Here is a 17,803-nt window from a genome sequence, read left to right as displayed (position 1 = left end):
AAACTGTCTCATTTTTGCAGTGTCTTATTAACAGGAGGTCAACATCTCTTAAATATATTAAGACCTCTCTCAATAACCCATATTACAAAAAGAGTTTAAAGATATTCAAATGCCTGAATGCTATTAACAGTACACAAGAAGCAAACCTTTTTCATTGGAAAGGAAGTTTTTGAACAAGGGGTCATCATATGAGGCTCCTAGGCAGGAAAACTCAGGAACAATGTCAGGAAATATTGTTTCACAGACAGGGTGTCGGATGCATGGAATGCCCTCCCAGTGTGTGGGGTGGAGGCTAAAATGGTAGCAGACTTCATGAAGACATAGGATAAGCAGAGGATCTTCAGTGGCAAAAAGTGAAGAGATAGTAGCTGGGTCTCTCTGGGAGGCTGTAAGTACAATAATGATTAAAAGCCCAGTGGAAATGCAGTGTAGTTACATTTGACTGGCAGGGTCCACACTCATGTTGATCAGATTGATATGGCGGGTTATTGTTAATGGGGAACTATCCAGAAAGCCCACAGAGATCAGATGTTTGGGTAACAGCCACACTGATGTTAATGGATGCTTGGATTATTGTGGGACCTTGTGGTTGGAAATGAGAGGAACGTCTTCTTGTCGAATGATGTTGTGAGACGAGGCTCGTCCAGCTTGAAGGAATTCATTTGACAGAGAAAGTTTGCTCATATTCTTGAATAAAGATCTCGCACTTGCATCATAGCTCCTGATGAAACTAATGTTTGTGCGTAACTGAGTGCTCTACCAATGGTTTTGATGTGATAGACCTATTAATGTTACTTTTATGCTCAATGATCTGTTTCTTAAATTCTCTACTTGTTTTCCCGATATAAATCTTGTTGCATGGGCAAATTGCTGCATATATAACCTCTTTGGTATTGCAGTTCGTGAAAGTTTTAAATTTAAAAATTCTCTGTTGTCCAGGTATTTTGAGATGATCTGATCTAATGTTGACATTGCAAACAGAGCATCTACCACAAGGATAATGGCCTGGGGGTCTTATATCTTGAACTGGCTTTTGTGGCAGTGCTGACTGTGATATCAAGTCTTTTAGATTTTTTCCCCGTTTGTTTGCTTCAAGTAACTCTTTAACTTTAAAAATGGATAGTACTTGTAATATTGACTAGTATTTTCTCAAGATGGATATAATGCTGTGTGACATCTGAGTATAAGTAATTGGACATACGATACGATTCATAGGGTTTTTTTCTATTTTTTATTCAGGAGATCTGATCTATCATGTTTGGATGCTCTTATAAATCCAGTTTCTATATATGTTTGGCTGGATAATCTTTATCAATGAATCTCTGTTTCATTTTTTTGGCTCTTGTGTAGAAGGTTGTTTCATCTGCACACAGTCTTCTTAACCTTAAAAACTGCGAGTATGGTAAATTTTTGAGCAGCGAGTTGTGGCAACTCTTATAGTGCAATAGCTTATTTGTATTGGTTGGCTTCCTGTACAAATCAGTGCTAAAAGAACTTCCTTTAAAACTGATTAAAATATCTAAAACGCGATACTCGTACTATTAAAACTCATGGTAAATCTTAAATTACTATCCAGAGTGTTAAGCCAATTAAAAAACCTAATGATGTTATGTCACACTCCCACAATAAAAAAACATCATCAATATACCTTTTCCATAATAAAATATTATCTTAAATCGTTGTCCATTAAAAAATCTTTTTCAAACTTTGTCACGTATAAATTAGCAACTGACGGGGCCATAGTTGACCCCATAGCTACCCCTTTTATATGTTTGAAGATTTTTTTGTTGAAACTGAAAAAATTATTTGTCAAAGCAATTTCTGCCAAATCAATCAGAAATTGGTTTGGGATGAGTCTGTGTTCTATATGTTTCTGAAGTTGATGAGTGATGATATCTAATGCAGCAATTTGTGGAATATTTGTGTATAGAGATTTTATATCTAAAGTCACCATTAAAATGCCTTCATTGGGATTCTTACTCTGTTCTAAAATCATAATAAAATGTGAGAAATCTCTGATATAGGAGGGCATCTCCGAAATCTGTGGTTTTAAAAAGGTGTCTATAAAGGTCAAGATGGGTTCAAGGAGGGAGACTATCGGTCTCCCAGGTGGAGCTGTTATGGATTTGTGAATTTTTGGTAACACGTATAACGTGGGCATTATTGGATTGTCCACCTTCAAGAAACCTAACTCTTTGTTTGTCAGAAACCAATTTTCTCCAGCAATTTTTAATAAATCATTAATTTCTTGTTTAATTTTATTGGTAGGATTGTGATCTAATTTCTGATAAAAAGATAAATCCGACAATTGTACACAAAATAAATTGTTTTACAGACAGGCACCCACTGTAGATGCTTCACTGATCATTAGTGTGCGTCAAATATGACTGATACATGAACAATCTATGCTTGAGTTCTGAACAGAAAGATAATTATAACAATTCTATTGATAACAAACACTAGGTGAAGTTTTAAAGAAATCGGTTCAATTCAGCCTTTGGTAGGATATGGGTCTTATTAATTAAAAAGAATAAAACTTTTTCATGTTTCAATTTTTATAAAAAAGTTTTTTTTATGAGTGTGCATGAGATAAAATACATCCTCAGATAATACTTAACATTGTCACGTATATAGTTTCTGTACATTACCCCCTTTTTTTAGATACACTAAGTTTGATAATTATATAATTTTTATGTTCTTGTTCCTCATGTCACCATTTTAATTGTAATATTTTAAGTCTGTGTTTTTATTTGTTTTTATTGATTTATGTATTGTATTTTTGTTTTTACTTGTTTGTTGTGAGTACTAATATATCTATCTATCTTTATGTCATTCAGTCATAGCCCCCGAGGCAGCCACTTGAGAAGTGGCGAAACACGGCCAGAGTCGGGCATTTTAACACGTCTCCACCATAATAAACATTTTAAAAGGACATCTGGCATTTATCTTTTTTGTTTACACCATAACAGCTTTCATAGATTGCCTCCCTTCTTGCATTTTTAGGTTACACATCTAGACAGGAAGTTTTCTGAATGCTGTGGTTCTGAAAAGATGCACCTATTCCAAAGGTGTTTCACTATGCACTTGCAAAGGAATTTCAAGAAAACAAATCAGCACCAAGTGAAAATACCTCATGGCACATGAAAAGAAATGTTTTATGCCTCCTCTGAGTCCCTACAAATGTCTGGTGCAGCAAAAGGAGGATCTTTGTGCTTGCTGAAATTTCTTATTCAGCACCTAAACCTTTTTGTTTTCCCTAGTAAGACCTCTTTTCCCTTGCCATCATTGAAATGACAGGCAGCTGGCAACCTAACGCCTTCTGTGCTCTACAGTTTCTGACAGCTAGGAATAAATAGGTTAACTTGCTATACACCCCAAAGCGAGGCCTGCAAAGCATATTTCCCCAGTCTCCACGAGGTGGTGTAAAGTTGCAACATTCTACATTGCTATAGGTCAAGAAGCTATTGCCTTGGGCTAACATTGTTTGTATAGTACCAGCTTTAGTAAGATTAACCCAGAACTCCAAGTTCTCCAGACTTGGTTGGGAGTGCAGAGAATCTTTTTCTGAGCCATGGCCCTGTCCTAGCTCTATACATCCTTGTGAGGACAACATATCCTGAACCTGACCAGGCACTAAGTACAGTGAAACTGGCTAGATAATGTTTATTACATGAATCCTTGTTATGTTTTCAGTTGTGTGTCTGAAAGTTACATCTTTTTTCTGTTTATTGTTCTATTAATAATTTTTTTTTGTTTCTTAGCTCTGTCTTTGTGACCAATTGATGATCCCAGCATTTTGTTTTTGCAGTTGATATGTAAGGTGCATTTCTAGAAACTGTGTGACTCTTGGGTTTCATGGGATCTCATTGTCCCTAGAAACCATCAGGAGTTGTGGGAGGGTACTTGCCCAGGAGCAAGAGGGAATCTAGTTAGCGGATGGGGGCTGATAGTGTAGGGTCACATGTGCAGGTGCAGACAGGCATAAGCACTGCTCAGCAAGACCCTCCACATATCTACAAGTTAATCTTCAGTGGGTGATAGGACTATCTCTAAAGTGATACATGACAGTTGGAAATATCCATATCTTCACATCAGTATGGGTATCAGCTCTATTTAGAAAGGAGATGGAGGTAGAGGACAAAACTTTGGGCACTGCCACATACACGAGAATACCACCTACAGTCCCTCAGTATTAATCGATACCCAAGTCAAGATAAGAAAAACAAAGAGTGAACGAGGCTCCCAACATGGATACCCCTGACCAACTAGATAACCATGCAGAAAACGCTAAACCTAGAAATTGAAGCCAAAAAATGGCAAATCTGCTTTGCAAATAAATAGATCAAGCAGTCTTTCGGCAGAGATCCTCAGGGCGGGCCTCTGGACTGATCTGTGGTATTACAGGAACGAAAATTAGCAGGTAAGAACCAATTTTCCTTTCCTGAACATACCCAGATCAGTCCAGACAAGCGGGATGTACCAAAGCCCTCTTACACTGGGCGGAAACCCGAAAGACCCGCTTGAAGAACAAAAGGGGGCCGCCTCCGGGGCCCGCACATCCAAATGGTAATGCTTGGTAAAAGTGTGCAATGAAGGCCACACCGCGGCTCTACAGATCTCTTGGGGAGATACCAGCTGACACTCAGCCCAGGACGGCGCCTGAGCTCGAGTCGAATATGCTCTAAGACCCACTGGAACCGCTCTTCCTTTTGATTCATAAGCTGCAGAGATCATCTCTTTCAACCAATGAGACAAAGAAGCCTTAGACGCCTTTCCGCGCTTTTTTGCTCCCCCGAACAGGACTAACAAATGATCAGAACGACGAAAAGCGTTAGTGACTTTCAAGTAATGTAATACCACCCGTCTCATATCCAAAAGGTGAAGTTCTTTTCCCATCGAGGGATCCCGAGCCCAATCCGGAAACCCGGGCAACTCCACTGATTGATTTACATGAAAAACAGACACCACCTTAGGAAGAAACGAAGGACCATACCCAAGGACACCGTATCGGACGATAACCGGAGAAATGGATCATGGCACAAAAGCATCTGCAATTCCGAAATCCTTCTAGCCGAACAGATAGCTACTAAAAAGACCGTCTTCAGAGTCAGGATCTTCAAAGATACCCGATTCAGAGGCTCGAACGGCTCCTTGCAAAGGAGATTAAGATTCCTTTCAGGACAAATGCGACGCAGAGGTGGACGGAGATATTTGACTCCTCGTAGAAAACGCACCTCATCCGGATGGGTTGCCAAGGCCTTCCCCTGGACTCTCCCTCTGAGACAACCCAAAACAGAATCCTGGACCCGAATGGAACTTTGGGCTAATCCTTTGGATAAATCCACCTTCAAAAAAGTCAAAATATGGGACACCGACACCTGAAGAGGGTCCAATCCCTGTTGTCCACACCAGGTCTCAAACACCTTCCATACCCTGGAATTAGCTAAAGAGGTAGAAGGGCATCTCGCTTGGAGCAGCGAGGTAATTTACATAAAGTAATCTTTGGAGAAAATAAACCACTTCTTCTTCCGAATGATTTCCGATTGATCACCCAGGCTCTAATCCTATCCTCATTAGACTATTGTAATTCACTGTACCTCGGTTTACCTCAATCTACTATACAACCTCTACAGTTAATACAAAACGCAACTGCCCGAATGTTATGTAATGTATCCCGGAGAGACCACATCACCCCTATCTTACAATACTTGCACTGGCTTCCAATTTCATATCGTATAACGTATAAAATTTTGTCTACAATACACAACCTACTCTACAATACTAACTCTATCTGGTTATGTTCATTATTAAGAATCTACAGACCGACTAGACAACTCCGTTCCCTTGACAAATGCATTTTAGAAGTACCATCAATAAAATCCGTTAGTTTAGCTTTGACTCGTAAACGAGCATTCTCTGTAGCTGGTCCAATACTGTGGAACTCACTCCCAGAACATATTCGACTGACAGCTAACCGTACAGAATTTAAGAAACTATTAAAAACCCACCTTTTTACCTGTGCATACAATTTATATTAAAGTCTATCATATTACATTATGTTTGTCAATATAATTGTCTATACCGAAAATTTTAATTTGTTTGTATTTATGTACTGCTTAATTATATATGTGTGATTATGTAAACCGCCTAGACGGATAGTTCCCTACCCATTGTGCGGTATATAAAACTTTTAAATAAATAAATAAATACATAAATAAATGATTGGCTGAAAGCAGCAATACATCTTCACACGCCGCAGAGACACTTAAGATCGGCAAATAAGGGATTATTGTCCATTCCATCAGTCAACACAGCCAAATTAACATCAGTTCGTGAGAGAGCTATATCATTAGCAGGCCCTAAAATTTGGAATGAAATGCCAACTGAATTAAGACTACAGTCAGATTTTAAGATATTTAAGCGAAACCTGAAAACATGGTTATTTAAAAGGGCTTATAGTAGAGATGCATGAAAACAGTTTAGTGCTTTTACTTCTTACCTGTTTTATCTTTTACCTGTTTTACTTTTATTGTTAATAACCTGTGTTAAGACTTTATTTTGTATTTTATGTATTTTAATGTTATTATCTAAAATGATGTATTTATTTTCTTAAAGTTTGTAAACTGTTGACGGTCAATAAAACCTGTTAAATAAATAAAAATAATTACTGGTTCTGAAAACCCCCTTACGTGCAATTGCCTTCTCTCAAAAGCCAGGCCGCGAGACAAAAGTGATCTTCCCGATTGGAAAATATAGGACCCTGACGCAGAAGATCCGGTAAATGGGTCAGGTGTAGCGATCCATCCACTGCCAGCCGCACCAGATCCGCGAACCACAGACGGCGAGGCCATTCCGGAGCCACCAGAATCATTGACCCCGCGTGGCCCTCTACACGCCTAAGTACCTTTGCTATAAGTGGCCACGGAGGAAAGACGTACAAGAGGACTCCGGTCGGCCATGGACATATGAGGGCATTGAGCCCCACCGCCCCGGACTCCCTCCGGCGGCTGAAGAACCTTTCATCTTCTTATTGAGACTCGTTGCCATGAGATCAAACTGTGGGGATCCCCACCGTTCGCAGAGAAGCTCCCAGGCCCTCTGAGAGAATTTCCACTCCCCCGGATCCAACTGCTGCCGGCTGAAGTAATCCGCCTGGACTTTGTAGACTTCTGCGACATGGGAGGCGGCGATTCCTTCGAGATGAAGCTCTGCCCACTCGAACAGCATCTGAGCCTCCTGCGCTACTGTGGGGAGTCTTGGTTCCCCCCGGTGGTTGATGTAAGCCGCTGTGGTTGAATTGTCCGAGAAAACTCGCACCATCCGATCGGGGACCAAGGGTAGAAACTGCTCCAGAGCTTAGCGCACCGCTTTCATCTCCAGGCGCTTGATGGACATGTCTGTTCAGACGTCGACCAAAGGCCCTGAGCAGACCTGCCCAGACAAACTGTCCCCCAGCCCCGAAGATTTGCATCCGTGGTGACTACCACCCACTACGGGATCTCGAGAGGCATCCCCTTCTCCAGATTGTTCGCATCATCCACCAGGCCAGACTGGCCGACTCCATCAGAGCCAGGGGCGGGAAATATTGTTGCGACAAAGGATTCCAACGGGACAACAAAGCTCTCTGCAGAGTCTTCAAATGGGCAAACGCCCAGGGCACCAGTTCCAATGTGGACGTCATCGAGCCCAGGACCTGTAAGTAATCCCATACATTCGGCACCTGTAGACAAAGCAGACACGCTATCTGCCCCTGAATTTTGTTCACACTGTCGTCTGTAAGAAATACTCTGCACTGCTGGGTGTCGAAACGGGTTCCCAAGTATCCGAGGGAACGGGAGGGGACCAGATGGCTCTTCTGCACATTGATAATCCGGCCTAGAGATTCCAGGAGCGACAGACTCGGTTCACGGAGCGCACACATTCCTCTAGTGACTTCGCCTGTATCAGCCAATCGTCCAAGTACGGGTGTACCAGCAATCCCTCCTGTTGCAGCGCCGCCGCCACTACCGCCATCACCTTTGTAAAGGTCCACGGGGCGGTGGCCAGCCCGAAAGGCAGCGCTTTAAAACTGATAGTGCTGTCCCAGAACCATGAATCTGAGAAACTTCTGGTGCTCCTGACTGATGGGGATATGCAGATAAGCCTCGGTGCGATCCAGAGACACCAAAAACTCTCAACTCCGTACCGCCGCAATTACGGTGCGCAACGTCTCCATCTGAAAACGTGGTACCTTCAAACTCTGGTTGACTTTCTTCAGGTCTAGGATAGGTCGGAATGTGCCTTCCTTCTTGGGCACCACGAAATAGATGGAATATCTGCCTTGTCCCTGTTCGGACACTGGCATCGGTACAACCACCTCCAGACTTAACAACTGCTGAAGCATTTCCTGGACTGCTGCCCGCTTGCTTCGGGAAAGACAACACAACTCCAGAAAGACCGACCACAGTGGGCGAGAAAATTCTAAGCCGTAGCCGTTTCTCACCACGCTCAACACCTACCGGTCGGAAGTGATCTTGGTCTACTTCCCGTAGAACTGGGCCAGCCTGCCCCCAATTACCAGAGACAAGGAGGGGACCTGCTGGATCTCATTGTGAGGACTTATTGCCACCTGCACCCTGGGTAGATCCGCCTCTAGATGACCTTCCAGCCCCTCGAAAGGACTGTTGCCAGTGCGAGGACTGTCTTGGGGCCAAGGCCCCCCAAGGGCTTCGTCTGACGAAAACGTTTGGACTCCCGAAAGCGAGGCCGAGAAATGTTTCTGGCCAGACTTTCGATTCTCTGGCAGCCTATTGCCCTTTGTCTCTCCTAGCGACTTCATCAGACGATCGAGGTCCTCACCAAACAGCAGTTTCCCCTGAAAGGGCAGATTACAGAGCTGCGATTTTGATGACAGATCCGCTGACCAGTTGTGTAGCCACAAGTGTCGCCTGGACACCACCACCGACAACATAGCGCGGGCCGTGGTTCTCACCAGGTCATACAAGGCATTCGTGCCATAGGCAACCCCTGCCTCCAGGCGGGCCGCCTGGACTGGGGAAAGAGTCCTGGAGGCCGACTGGTCCTGCGGCTTCTGGATCCAACACAAACAGGTCCGCTGCATCAGACTTGAACATACCGCCGCCTGCAGGCCGAGCCTCAGGACCTCAAAAGCTCGCTTGAGATGATCTTCCAACTTCCGCTCCTGATCATCCTTTAGAGCGGAAGCTCCAACCACCGGAATAGTGGTCTTCTTAGTGGCTGCCGAAACTGCCGCATCCACCGTCGGGACCTTGAGAACGTCCAGATGGTGCTGCAGAAGGGGATAAAGCTTGGCATCGCTCTGCCAACTCGCAGACCCGAGTTGGGGGAATACCACTCTCGGTTGATCAATTTCTGGATTTTCTTCGGAATTGGGAAAGCGCTGGGGGTCTCTGTAGGCCATCCAGAACTGATTAACCCCTTCAGCATCTGAATTCTCCAGGGTGAGCTTAATCCCCAGCTCCTCCGACACCTGAGGTATAAGCGGGCGAAGCTCCTCTCTCTTGAAAAGCCGGATCCACCCGTGGCTCACCTTCAGCCTCCGGACTCTCCAAGGTCCCCTGTTCAGTTTTAGAGTCCCCTTGGTCCAGAGGGGGACACCCAATTGGGTCCCCATCCTGATAGGCTTTCGAGGAGACCTCATCTTCCTGCTTAGACTCGTCCGAATCTTCCGGGTCCGATTCCAATCTCGCTAGCCATCCTTCGGGAGGCAGAGTTCACGGGCCCACGGAACCTTTAAGGGGGACCTTCCCCTGCTTTGCCAAATCCGTCGGCCTTCTGTGACATCGCACTTACCTGCCTGCCTAGCCAGGAAGGCCTCATGCAGGAAAAGTTCGAATTCGGGCGAAACCCCCCCCCCCAGGGCCCCGAAGGGGGCTTGGGGCTGCTAGGCCCCGAGACATCCGGAACATTTTCCCCAGGTCGAACCATGGGAGACAGGAGCGGCAGGGACCCCCGGGGAGAAGCCCCCCTATCGAGCTCCGCTTCTGCGGCCATAGCCACTCCCTCTTATGATCCCAGCACCACCACTGCGGTCCGCGAATGCCTCCGCGCTTTGCTTGCCTTTCTTCAGACTCCCCCTTCCCCCTCCAGCACACTCCGTGCAGAGGAGGTGGTTATTCAGGCCGACCGACGGGCTGCCACAGGCCCTGCAGGTCTCTCTGAGCTGCTTGTCTGTCATAACAAGCACCAAGAAATAAAGCAAAGCAAAATACAAATCCAAACAGGCAATCCTATGCTTGCCGCGCTTCCACACGGCCTGGATCGCGAGGGGGAGGGGCGCACCATGTGGCAGCTGTCAAATCCTGAAGAGGGAGCACTGCCCCAAGAATTTCCCACCGGTGAAGTGAACAGGCCGCTGCCGCGACTGAAAACCACGCGGCTTGTTCAGGAGTACAGCCAGCCCCCACCGGAGTGAATCTGCCCCGACCGGGACCATCCTCCTCCAAATGATCCCCCGATCCGCCCACTTACTGCCCGGCCTGCACCCGACAATCTTGCCGAGGATTTCAGCCTGCTAGGCCACACAGCCTGCCGCATGCTTCTGCTGTTGCATTCAGCCTGCTAGGCCGCACAGCCTGCTCTCATGCGGCTGCTGTTGCAAACGCAGACAGCTGCCAGCGACTTTTTTTTTTTTTCCACAACAAAGATTTAAAGGCCCAGACACAGTAAAGCACAAAAATAAAAGTAAGAGTTCTTCCCTGTCCTGGGCAGGCGGAGGGGCTTCGGGCCCACTGAGGGAACCAGACCACTGGCTGTCAGTGGTCCCGGGGTCATGGGCTGAAGCTGGCCAGGGGCATCCAACCCCCCGTTCGCCCGGCTCAACCCGAGGGACGACCCTTTTGCAGGAGCCTGTCATCTCAGGGAGCAATTTTCCTTAAAATATCCAGTCAGTCAGTACTGCAGGATTAGCACCTCTACCATCTGCTGTAGGTAGAGAAATACTGAGGGACTGCAGGGGGCACTCTTGTATACGTGGCAGTGCCCAAAGTTTTGTTCTCTACTTCCATCTGCTGGTAGGGATGAATAAAACCCGCTTGTCTGGACTGATCTGGGTATGTTCAGGAAAGTAACATTTCAAAATGCCATCTTTACTGGTCTAAACACAAAAATAAAGTGGTCCTATGTATATCCTTCTCCTCGAGACGATTCTAGTAATCAGGTAAGATCGAGACTATCATAGAAACCTCTATCTACCCACCCCATCCCTTCCCCACTAGTTGTCCCTCAATCTATTAGAGATCAAATAAATACATATTTGTAAAGGCAGAATCACATCTTCAGGAAGCTTAAGCAACCCATGCAAGCATCTCTTCAGCATGACAAGAGTAATAGTGAACAGAAAAAGTTAATCAAACTGGGGTATTCCTCCTATGTTTTCCAAAATATCCTTCTTGGACAGGATAGTCTCGGACTTCTGAAAAGATTTAGTAAAGTCATGCAGAGGGACAAATTAACTCTCCAAGATTTGCAAATGAATAACTGTACCTTTAATCATCTCATTATGTGAGCTAAAGAGGGACAACTGCAAGGCCCCAGAAACACTCCAGAGGCTTCAATACTAACAGTGGATCCAGCTATCTCTCCCACATTCCCGGTTATTGCTGTATTCACTGGGGTAACCTCCAGCCTGTTAAGCTCCTTGACCATTTCCGATCTTAAATGAGATACTTGGAAATGGCACATCATCTCGGCCCCAGCTGACAGAAACTCCTCTTTGAATGCTGAAAATCTTGCAGCGCTTCCACTTCCTAAAGTTTTCTATGGTGTTGGAGGTACTTGCTCATTGGAATCAGTGCATGCAGATATACTCCATGCCTATTTATTATGGGTATCCTGAAAACCTGGTGTGTTTGCAGACTGCTCTGAGCACCACTGTTATACATTTCTATGTTTGTTCGATGTGGTCCACCAGTGAATAAAGTAACTATAAATGAATAAAATACTCTGGATGATGGTCTCAGGAGCTGACACATCAACAGGTGGAGCAAAGTCTAATATTGTCATATCTCAAAGCATTCATCTCATGTACTCTATTGTTCCTGTGTAGAAAATAAATGTTAAAAAGGCAAATTTAACCAGTCAACTAAAGATATGTGCTCTAAATCACAGAACAGCCTGATAAACAGTTCTCAAAAAGTTTTCTGTTATAGCTCTATCCTTGTGGAATGGCATAACCAAAGAAAGAGTGGAGTCTAAGTACTTGATGTTTCACAAGAAAGTTAAGCTGCAACATTTCAATTAAAAAGTAAAGCCTTTGCAAGTGACCTTAGCATACCTCTCATTCAGGGAGCTGTTGCGAGAAGAGAAATCATCATCTGGTAGAACTGGCTTGGTTCTTGCAATAAAAGGACTCATTATTTGCATTTTACCATCTGTTTTCTCATTGCCTGTAGAACAGATATAACTGGTATGGGTAAATATGATATGCTGGTGCCAAAGAAAAAACACTCCTATTCTTCAAATTATAAATTCTACCTTTGGAACTCTTTGATACCCATTGTTCCAGCTTTAATTACAACTTTAGCTTTATCATCATTGTCATTTATTTTTTGTAATGCTCAATCTGTTAGAAAGAAAATTCCAGTTCTGACAGATTTGCTACATCTTAACAACCCCGATTTTTTCTTAATTACAGAATCTTGGCTAATTGACTCAGGCACTGTCATATTAAATAACCTTTGTCCTACAGGTTATACTATTATATCTGAACTTAGGCCAAACCGTAGAGGTGGTGGCTTATTAGCAATTATAAAATCTTCTATGTGTCCAACTAAAAAGCAAATTACTACGATACCTCCTTATGAAATTTTGCTACTAACTACTTCTGTTTTAAATATCTGTATAATATATTGCCCCCCAGGGCTCCTCTTTTCAGATGCATCTAGTTTCTTAGAACTGATTTCCTCCCTTCCGGTAGATTTATCCAAAACCATATTAGTTAATATACATATCAATGCCAATCCTCCTCCTCCTCCTATAGTGATCTCTTTCTTAGACGCTATGGAATGGGATGGGAACAATTGATCCAAGTTCCTACCCATATCAGTGGGCATACCCTAGATCTTGCTTTTTTTAACCCATTGTTTGCTTCCCCAATTCTAGAGAAAACCAATGTTAACCCAGTACCTTGGTCGGATCACTGTCTGATTCATTTCACCTTAAGTATTGAAACGATTAGTCCACCAAACAAATAATTTTACAGTAATGAAACAAAAAATGATATCTGCAGACTCTTATTGATTCTTTTGCTCAAAATTCTTATTATCGTATTCTACGACAATATAATAAAGAGTTCAACTTAGCTAAGAAAACTTTCTTTGCCAAGAAAATCTCAATGGCAAATGGAAATCCTAGTGTGCTTTTCAATATTGTTAGATCTTTAACCTCAATGAACTCTAATAACTTTACCACCTACAACACTTCTTTTTTTTATTTTTTATTTTTATATTTTATTGAATTTAAACCTTTATAATCAAGATAACACTTCTTGTTTGAAAACAAAATACAAATTTTGCATTAATAAACAGGAAATTTGAAGTATTATAAGCATACATTAATTGTATCATTTCCAAGCCCACAATCAGAGATCCAAGTTTTTACCACAAGAAATTTTGCCTAAGCTTCTTCAAAAAAGAAAATGGAAGCGGTAACCCTGTTGATATATATCATCATATAAACAAACTTATGTCTTACTTTCACTAATCTTTAGGAGTAGAACTACCAGGTAATGAGTTTCTCCCAACCAAAAAGGCTGTTAACTGATTTGGCTGAAAAAAAACATAGGATAAACCTTGATACTTGATTAAACACTTACAAGGAAATTTCAGTAAAAACAATCCTCCAATTTCCAAAACTCTAGATCTCAGAACTAGGAATTGCTTTCTCCTTTTTTGAGTCATTTTGGATAGATCTGGAAATACATTCACTTTGTACCCTAAAAACAACTCAGTTCTATGCCTGAAAAACATTTTCAATGACCATTCTTTTTCTGCTTCCAACAAAAAGGAAACCACTAAACATAGAAACATAGAAATGATGGCAGAAGAAGACCGAATGGCCCATCCAGTCTGCCCAGCAAGCTTCACACATTTTTTCTCTCATACTTATCTGTTTCTCTTAGCTCTTTGTTCTATTCCCCTTCCACCCCCACCATTAATGTAGAGAGCAGTGATGGAGCTGCATCCAAGTGAAATATCTAGCTTGATTAGTTAGGGGTAGTAGGGGTAGTAACCGCCGCGATAAGCAAGCTACACCCTTGCTTATTTGTTTTACCTAGACTATGTTGTACAGCCCTTGTTGGTTGTTTTTTCTTCTCCCCTGCCGTTGAAGCAGGGAGCTATGCTGGATATGCGTGAAGTATCAGTTTTTTTCTCCCCTGCCGTTGAAGCAGAGAGCCATGCTGGATATGCATTGAAAGTGAAGTATCAGGCACATTTGGTTTGGGGTAGTAACCACCGTAACAAGCCAGCTACTCCCCGCTTTGTGAGTGCGAACCCTTTTTTTCTTCACCCCTGTCGTTGAAGCTATGCAGGATATGCGTGAAGCATCAGTTTTGTTTTGTTTTTTTGTTTTTTTTCCCCTGCTGTTGAAGCAGAGAGCTATGCTGGAAATGCGTGATGTATCAGTCTTTCTCCCATGCCGTTGAAGCAGAGAGCCATGCTGGATATGCATGGAAAGTGAAGTATCAGGCACATTTGGTTTGGGGTAGTAACCACCGTAACAAGCCAGCTACTCCCCGCTTTGTGAGTGCGAACCCTTTTTCTTCTCCCTTGCCGTTGAAGCAAAGAGCTCTGCTGGATGTGTGAAGTATCAGTTATTCTTCTCCCCTGTCGTTGAAGCAGAGAGCTATGCTGTATATGCATTGAAAGTGAAGTATCAGGCATATTTGGTTTGGGGTAGTAACCGCAGTAACAAGCCAGCTACTCCCCTCTTTGTGAGTGCAAATCCTTTTTTCCATTTCCTCTTGCTGTTGAAGCTTAGAGCGATGTTGGAGTCACAGTAAGCATGTGTATGTTTATTGAATAAGGGTATTGTGTCCAGGCAGTAGCCATCATTCTGGCGAGTTCACCACTCTTCATTGGCGGCCTCTTGACTTTATGGATCCACAGTGTTTATCCCACGCCCCTTTGAAGTCTTTCACAGTTCTGGTCTTCACCACTTCCTCCGGAAGGGCATTCCAGGCATCCACCACCCTCTCCGTGAAGAAATACTTCCTGACATTGGTTCTGAATCTTCCTCCCTGGAGCCTCAAATCGTGACCCCTGGTTCTGCTGATTTTTTTCCTACGGAAAAGGTTTGTCGTTGTTTTTGGATCATTAAAACCTTTCAAGTATCTGAAAGTCTGTATCATATCACCTCTGCTCCTCCTTTCCTCCAGGGTGTACATATTTAGATTCTTCAATCTCTCCTCGTACGTCATCCAATGAAGATCCTCCACCTTCCTGGTCGCCCTTCTCTGTACCGCTTCCATCTTGTCTTTGTCTTTTTGTAGATACGGTCTCCAGAACTGAACACAGTACTCCAGGTGAGGCCTCACCAAGGACCTGTACAAGGGAATAATCACTTCCCTTTTCTTACTCGATATTCCTCTCTCTATGCAGCCCAGCATTCTTCTGGCTTTTGCTATCGCCTTGTCGCATTGTTTCGCTGTCTTCACATCATTAGACACTATCACCCCAAGGTCCCTCTCCTGCTCCGTGCACATCAGCCTTTCCCCCCCCATCGAATACAGTTCATTCGGATTTCCACTCCCCATATGCATGACTTTGCACTTCTTGGCATTGAATCTCAGCTGCCATATCTTCGACCACTCTTCCAGTTTCCTTAGATCCCGTCTCATTCTCTCCACTCCTTCCGGCGTGTCCACTCTGTTGCAGATCTTAGTATCATTCGCAAAAAGACAAACCTTACCTTCTATCCCGTCCGCAATGTCGCTCACAAAGATATTGAACAGGACCGGTCCCAACACCGATCCTTGCGGTACACCACTTAAAACCGCTCTCTCTTCAGAGAAGGTTCCATTTACCATCACACATTGTCTTCTGTCGGTCAACCAATTTGCAATCCAGGTCACCACCTCGGCACTCACTCCCAAGCTTCTCGTTTTATTCACCAGTCTCCTGTGCGGAACCGTATCAAAAGCTTTGCTGAAATCCAAGTATATGATATCGGGCGCTCTTCCTTGATCCAATTCCTTGGTTACCCAATCAAAAAAGTCAATCAGATTTGTCTGACAGGATCTTCCCCTGGTGAATCCATGCTGCCTCTGGTCCATCAATTCTCCAGACTGTAGATAGTTCACTATTCTCTCTTTCAGCAGTGACTCCATTACTTTTCCCACCACCGAAGTGAGGCTAACCAGTCTGTAGTTCCTGCCTACTCCCTGTTCCCACTCTTGTGAAGCGGGACCACCACCGCTCTTCTCCAATCACTTGGCACCACTCCCGTTTCTAGGGATCTATTGAACAGGTCACACAGCGGACCCGCCAGAACATCTCTGAGCTTCCTCAATATCCTTGGATGAATCCCATCAGGCCCCATGGCTTTGTCCACTTTCAGGTTCTTTAGTTCTTCCCACACATTTTCTACTGTAAAAGGATTTTCATCTATTCCACTTCCCTCCAGTTTCTTGTTGTGTAGAGATGGTCCTTCTCCAGGGTCTTCTTTAGTGAACACAGAGCTGAAGTATTCGTTTAATATTTCTGCCATTTCTTCGTCTCTCTCCACACATTGATCATTACCACCTTTCAATTTCACTATACCACTTTGGACCTTTCTCTTTTCGCTGATGTATCTGAAAAATGTTTTGTCACCATTTTTTATCTCCTTGGCAATCCTCTCTTCTGCTTGACTCTTTGCCAACTTGATTAATTTCTTTGTCTCCCTCAGTTGATACAAATATTCTTCTTTGTGCTCCTCCCTTTGGGATCCTTTATATTTCTTGAATGCTGTTCTTTTAGCTTTAATTTTGTCAGCCACCTCCTTTGAGAACCAGATAGGTTTCAGTTTTCTTTTGCTTTTCTTTACATTTCTAACATATAGAGCAGTTGCCTTGGTGATTGCTCCTTTTAGATTGGTCCACTGCTGATCCACATCTCTCTCGTTCTCCCATCCTTTAAGTTCTTCCTCCAGGTAGTTCCCCATTTCCTCAAAGTCTGTGTTTTTGAACTGTAAAACTTGGGTCTTTGTGGTTCTTTTCCCTATTCTTTTATTGATATTAAACCATACCGTTTGATGATCACTGCTGCTGAGGTGGGCGCCCACCTGGACATCTGAGACATTAGCTGCATTAGTGAGCACTAAGTCGAGTATAGCTCCTTCTCTCGTGGGTTCCAACACCATTTGTTTGAACAAAGATACTTGCATGGCATCCACTATCGCTCTACTATTTTTAGTTTCTGCAGATGGGATTTTCCAGTCTACATCTGGCATATTAAAGTCACCCACGATCACCACTTCTCCCTTCTTACCTATCTTACCTAGCTGATACAATCTGATCTTTCTGAGATGTTTCTAAAAAATCTGTCAGATTTAATTGCAAATTATCTACTGGAAGTAAATCTTTACTTTCTTTTCCTTCATCTACTTTACTAATTTTCCCTGATGGTATATAATAAATCCTAGATGTTACTGGCAAAGCCTGTTCAGGGACCTTCAAAATCTCTAACATATACTTTTTCCACATTTCTTTAGGTGATATCAATTGACTTTTGGGAAAATTAATAAAACGTAAATTTTTTCCTCTCAGAGTGTTTTCTATATTTTCTAACTTAGTAGTCAAAAT

At 43.4% G+C, this 17,803-nt stretch overlaps 1 protein-coding gene across 1 annotated transcript in view; it reads right to left on the bottom strand.

The window, feature by feature from the left end:
• Positions 1 to 17,803, bottom strand: part of BRCA2 (BRCA2 DNA repair associated) — a 217,973-nt gene that overhangs the window by 148,923 nt on the left and 51,247 nt on the right. Inside the window, 1 exon segment of the mRNA XM_029603169.1 lies at positions 12,296 to 12,407. Within this exon segment, the coding sequence (XP_029459029.1) occupies positions 12,296 to 12,407 (112 nt within the window).

This window comes from Rhinatrema bivittatum, chromosome 5, assembly GCF_901001135.1.
Source record: "Rhinatrema bivittatum chromosome 5, aRhiBiv1.1, whole genome shotgun sequence".
In the NCBI taxonomy this organism is placed as follows: domain Eukaryota; kingdom Metazoa; phylum Chordata; class Amphibia; order Gymnophiona; family Rhinatrematidae; genus Rhinatrema; species Rhinatrema bivittatum.
Note: the sequence above shows the minus strand (reverse complement) of the source record. Positions and strands in the feature narration are given on the sequence as shown.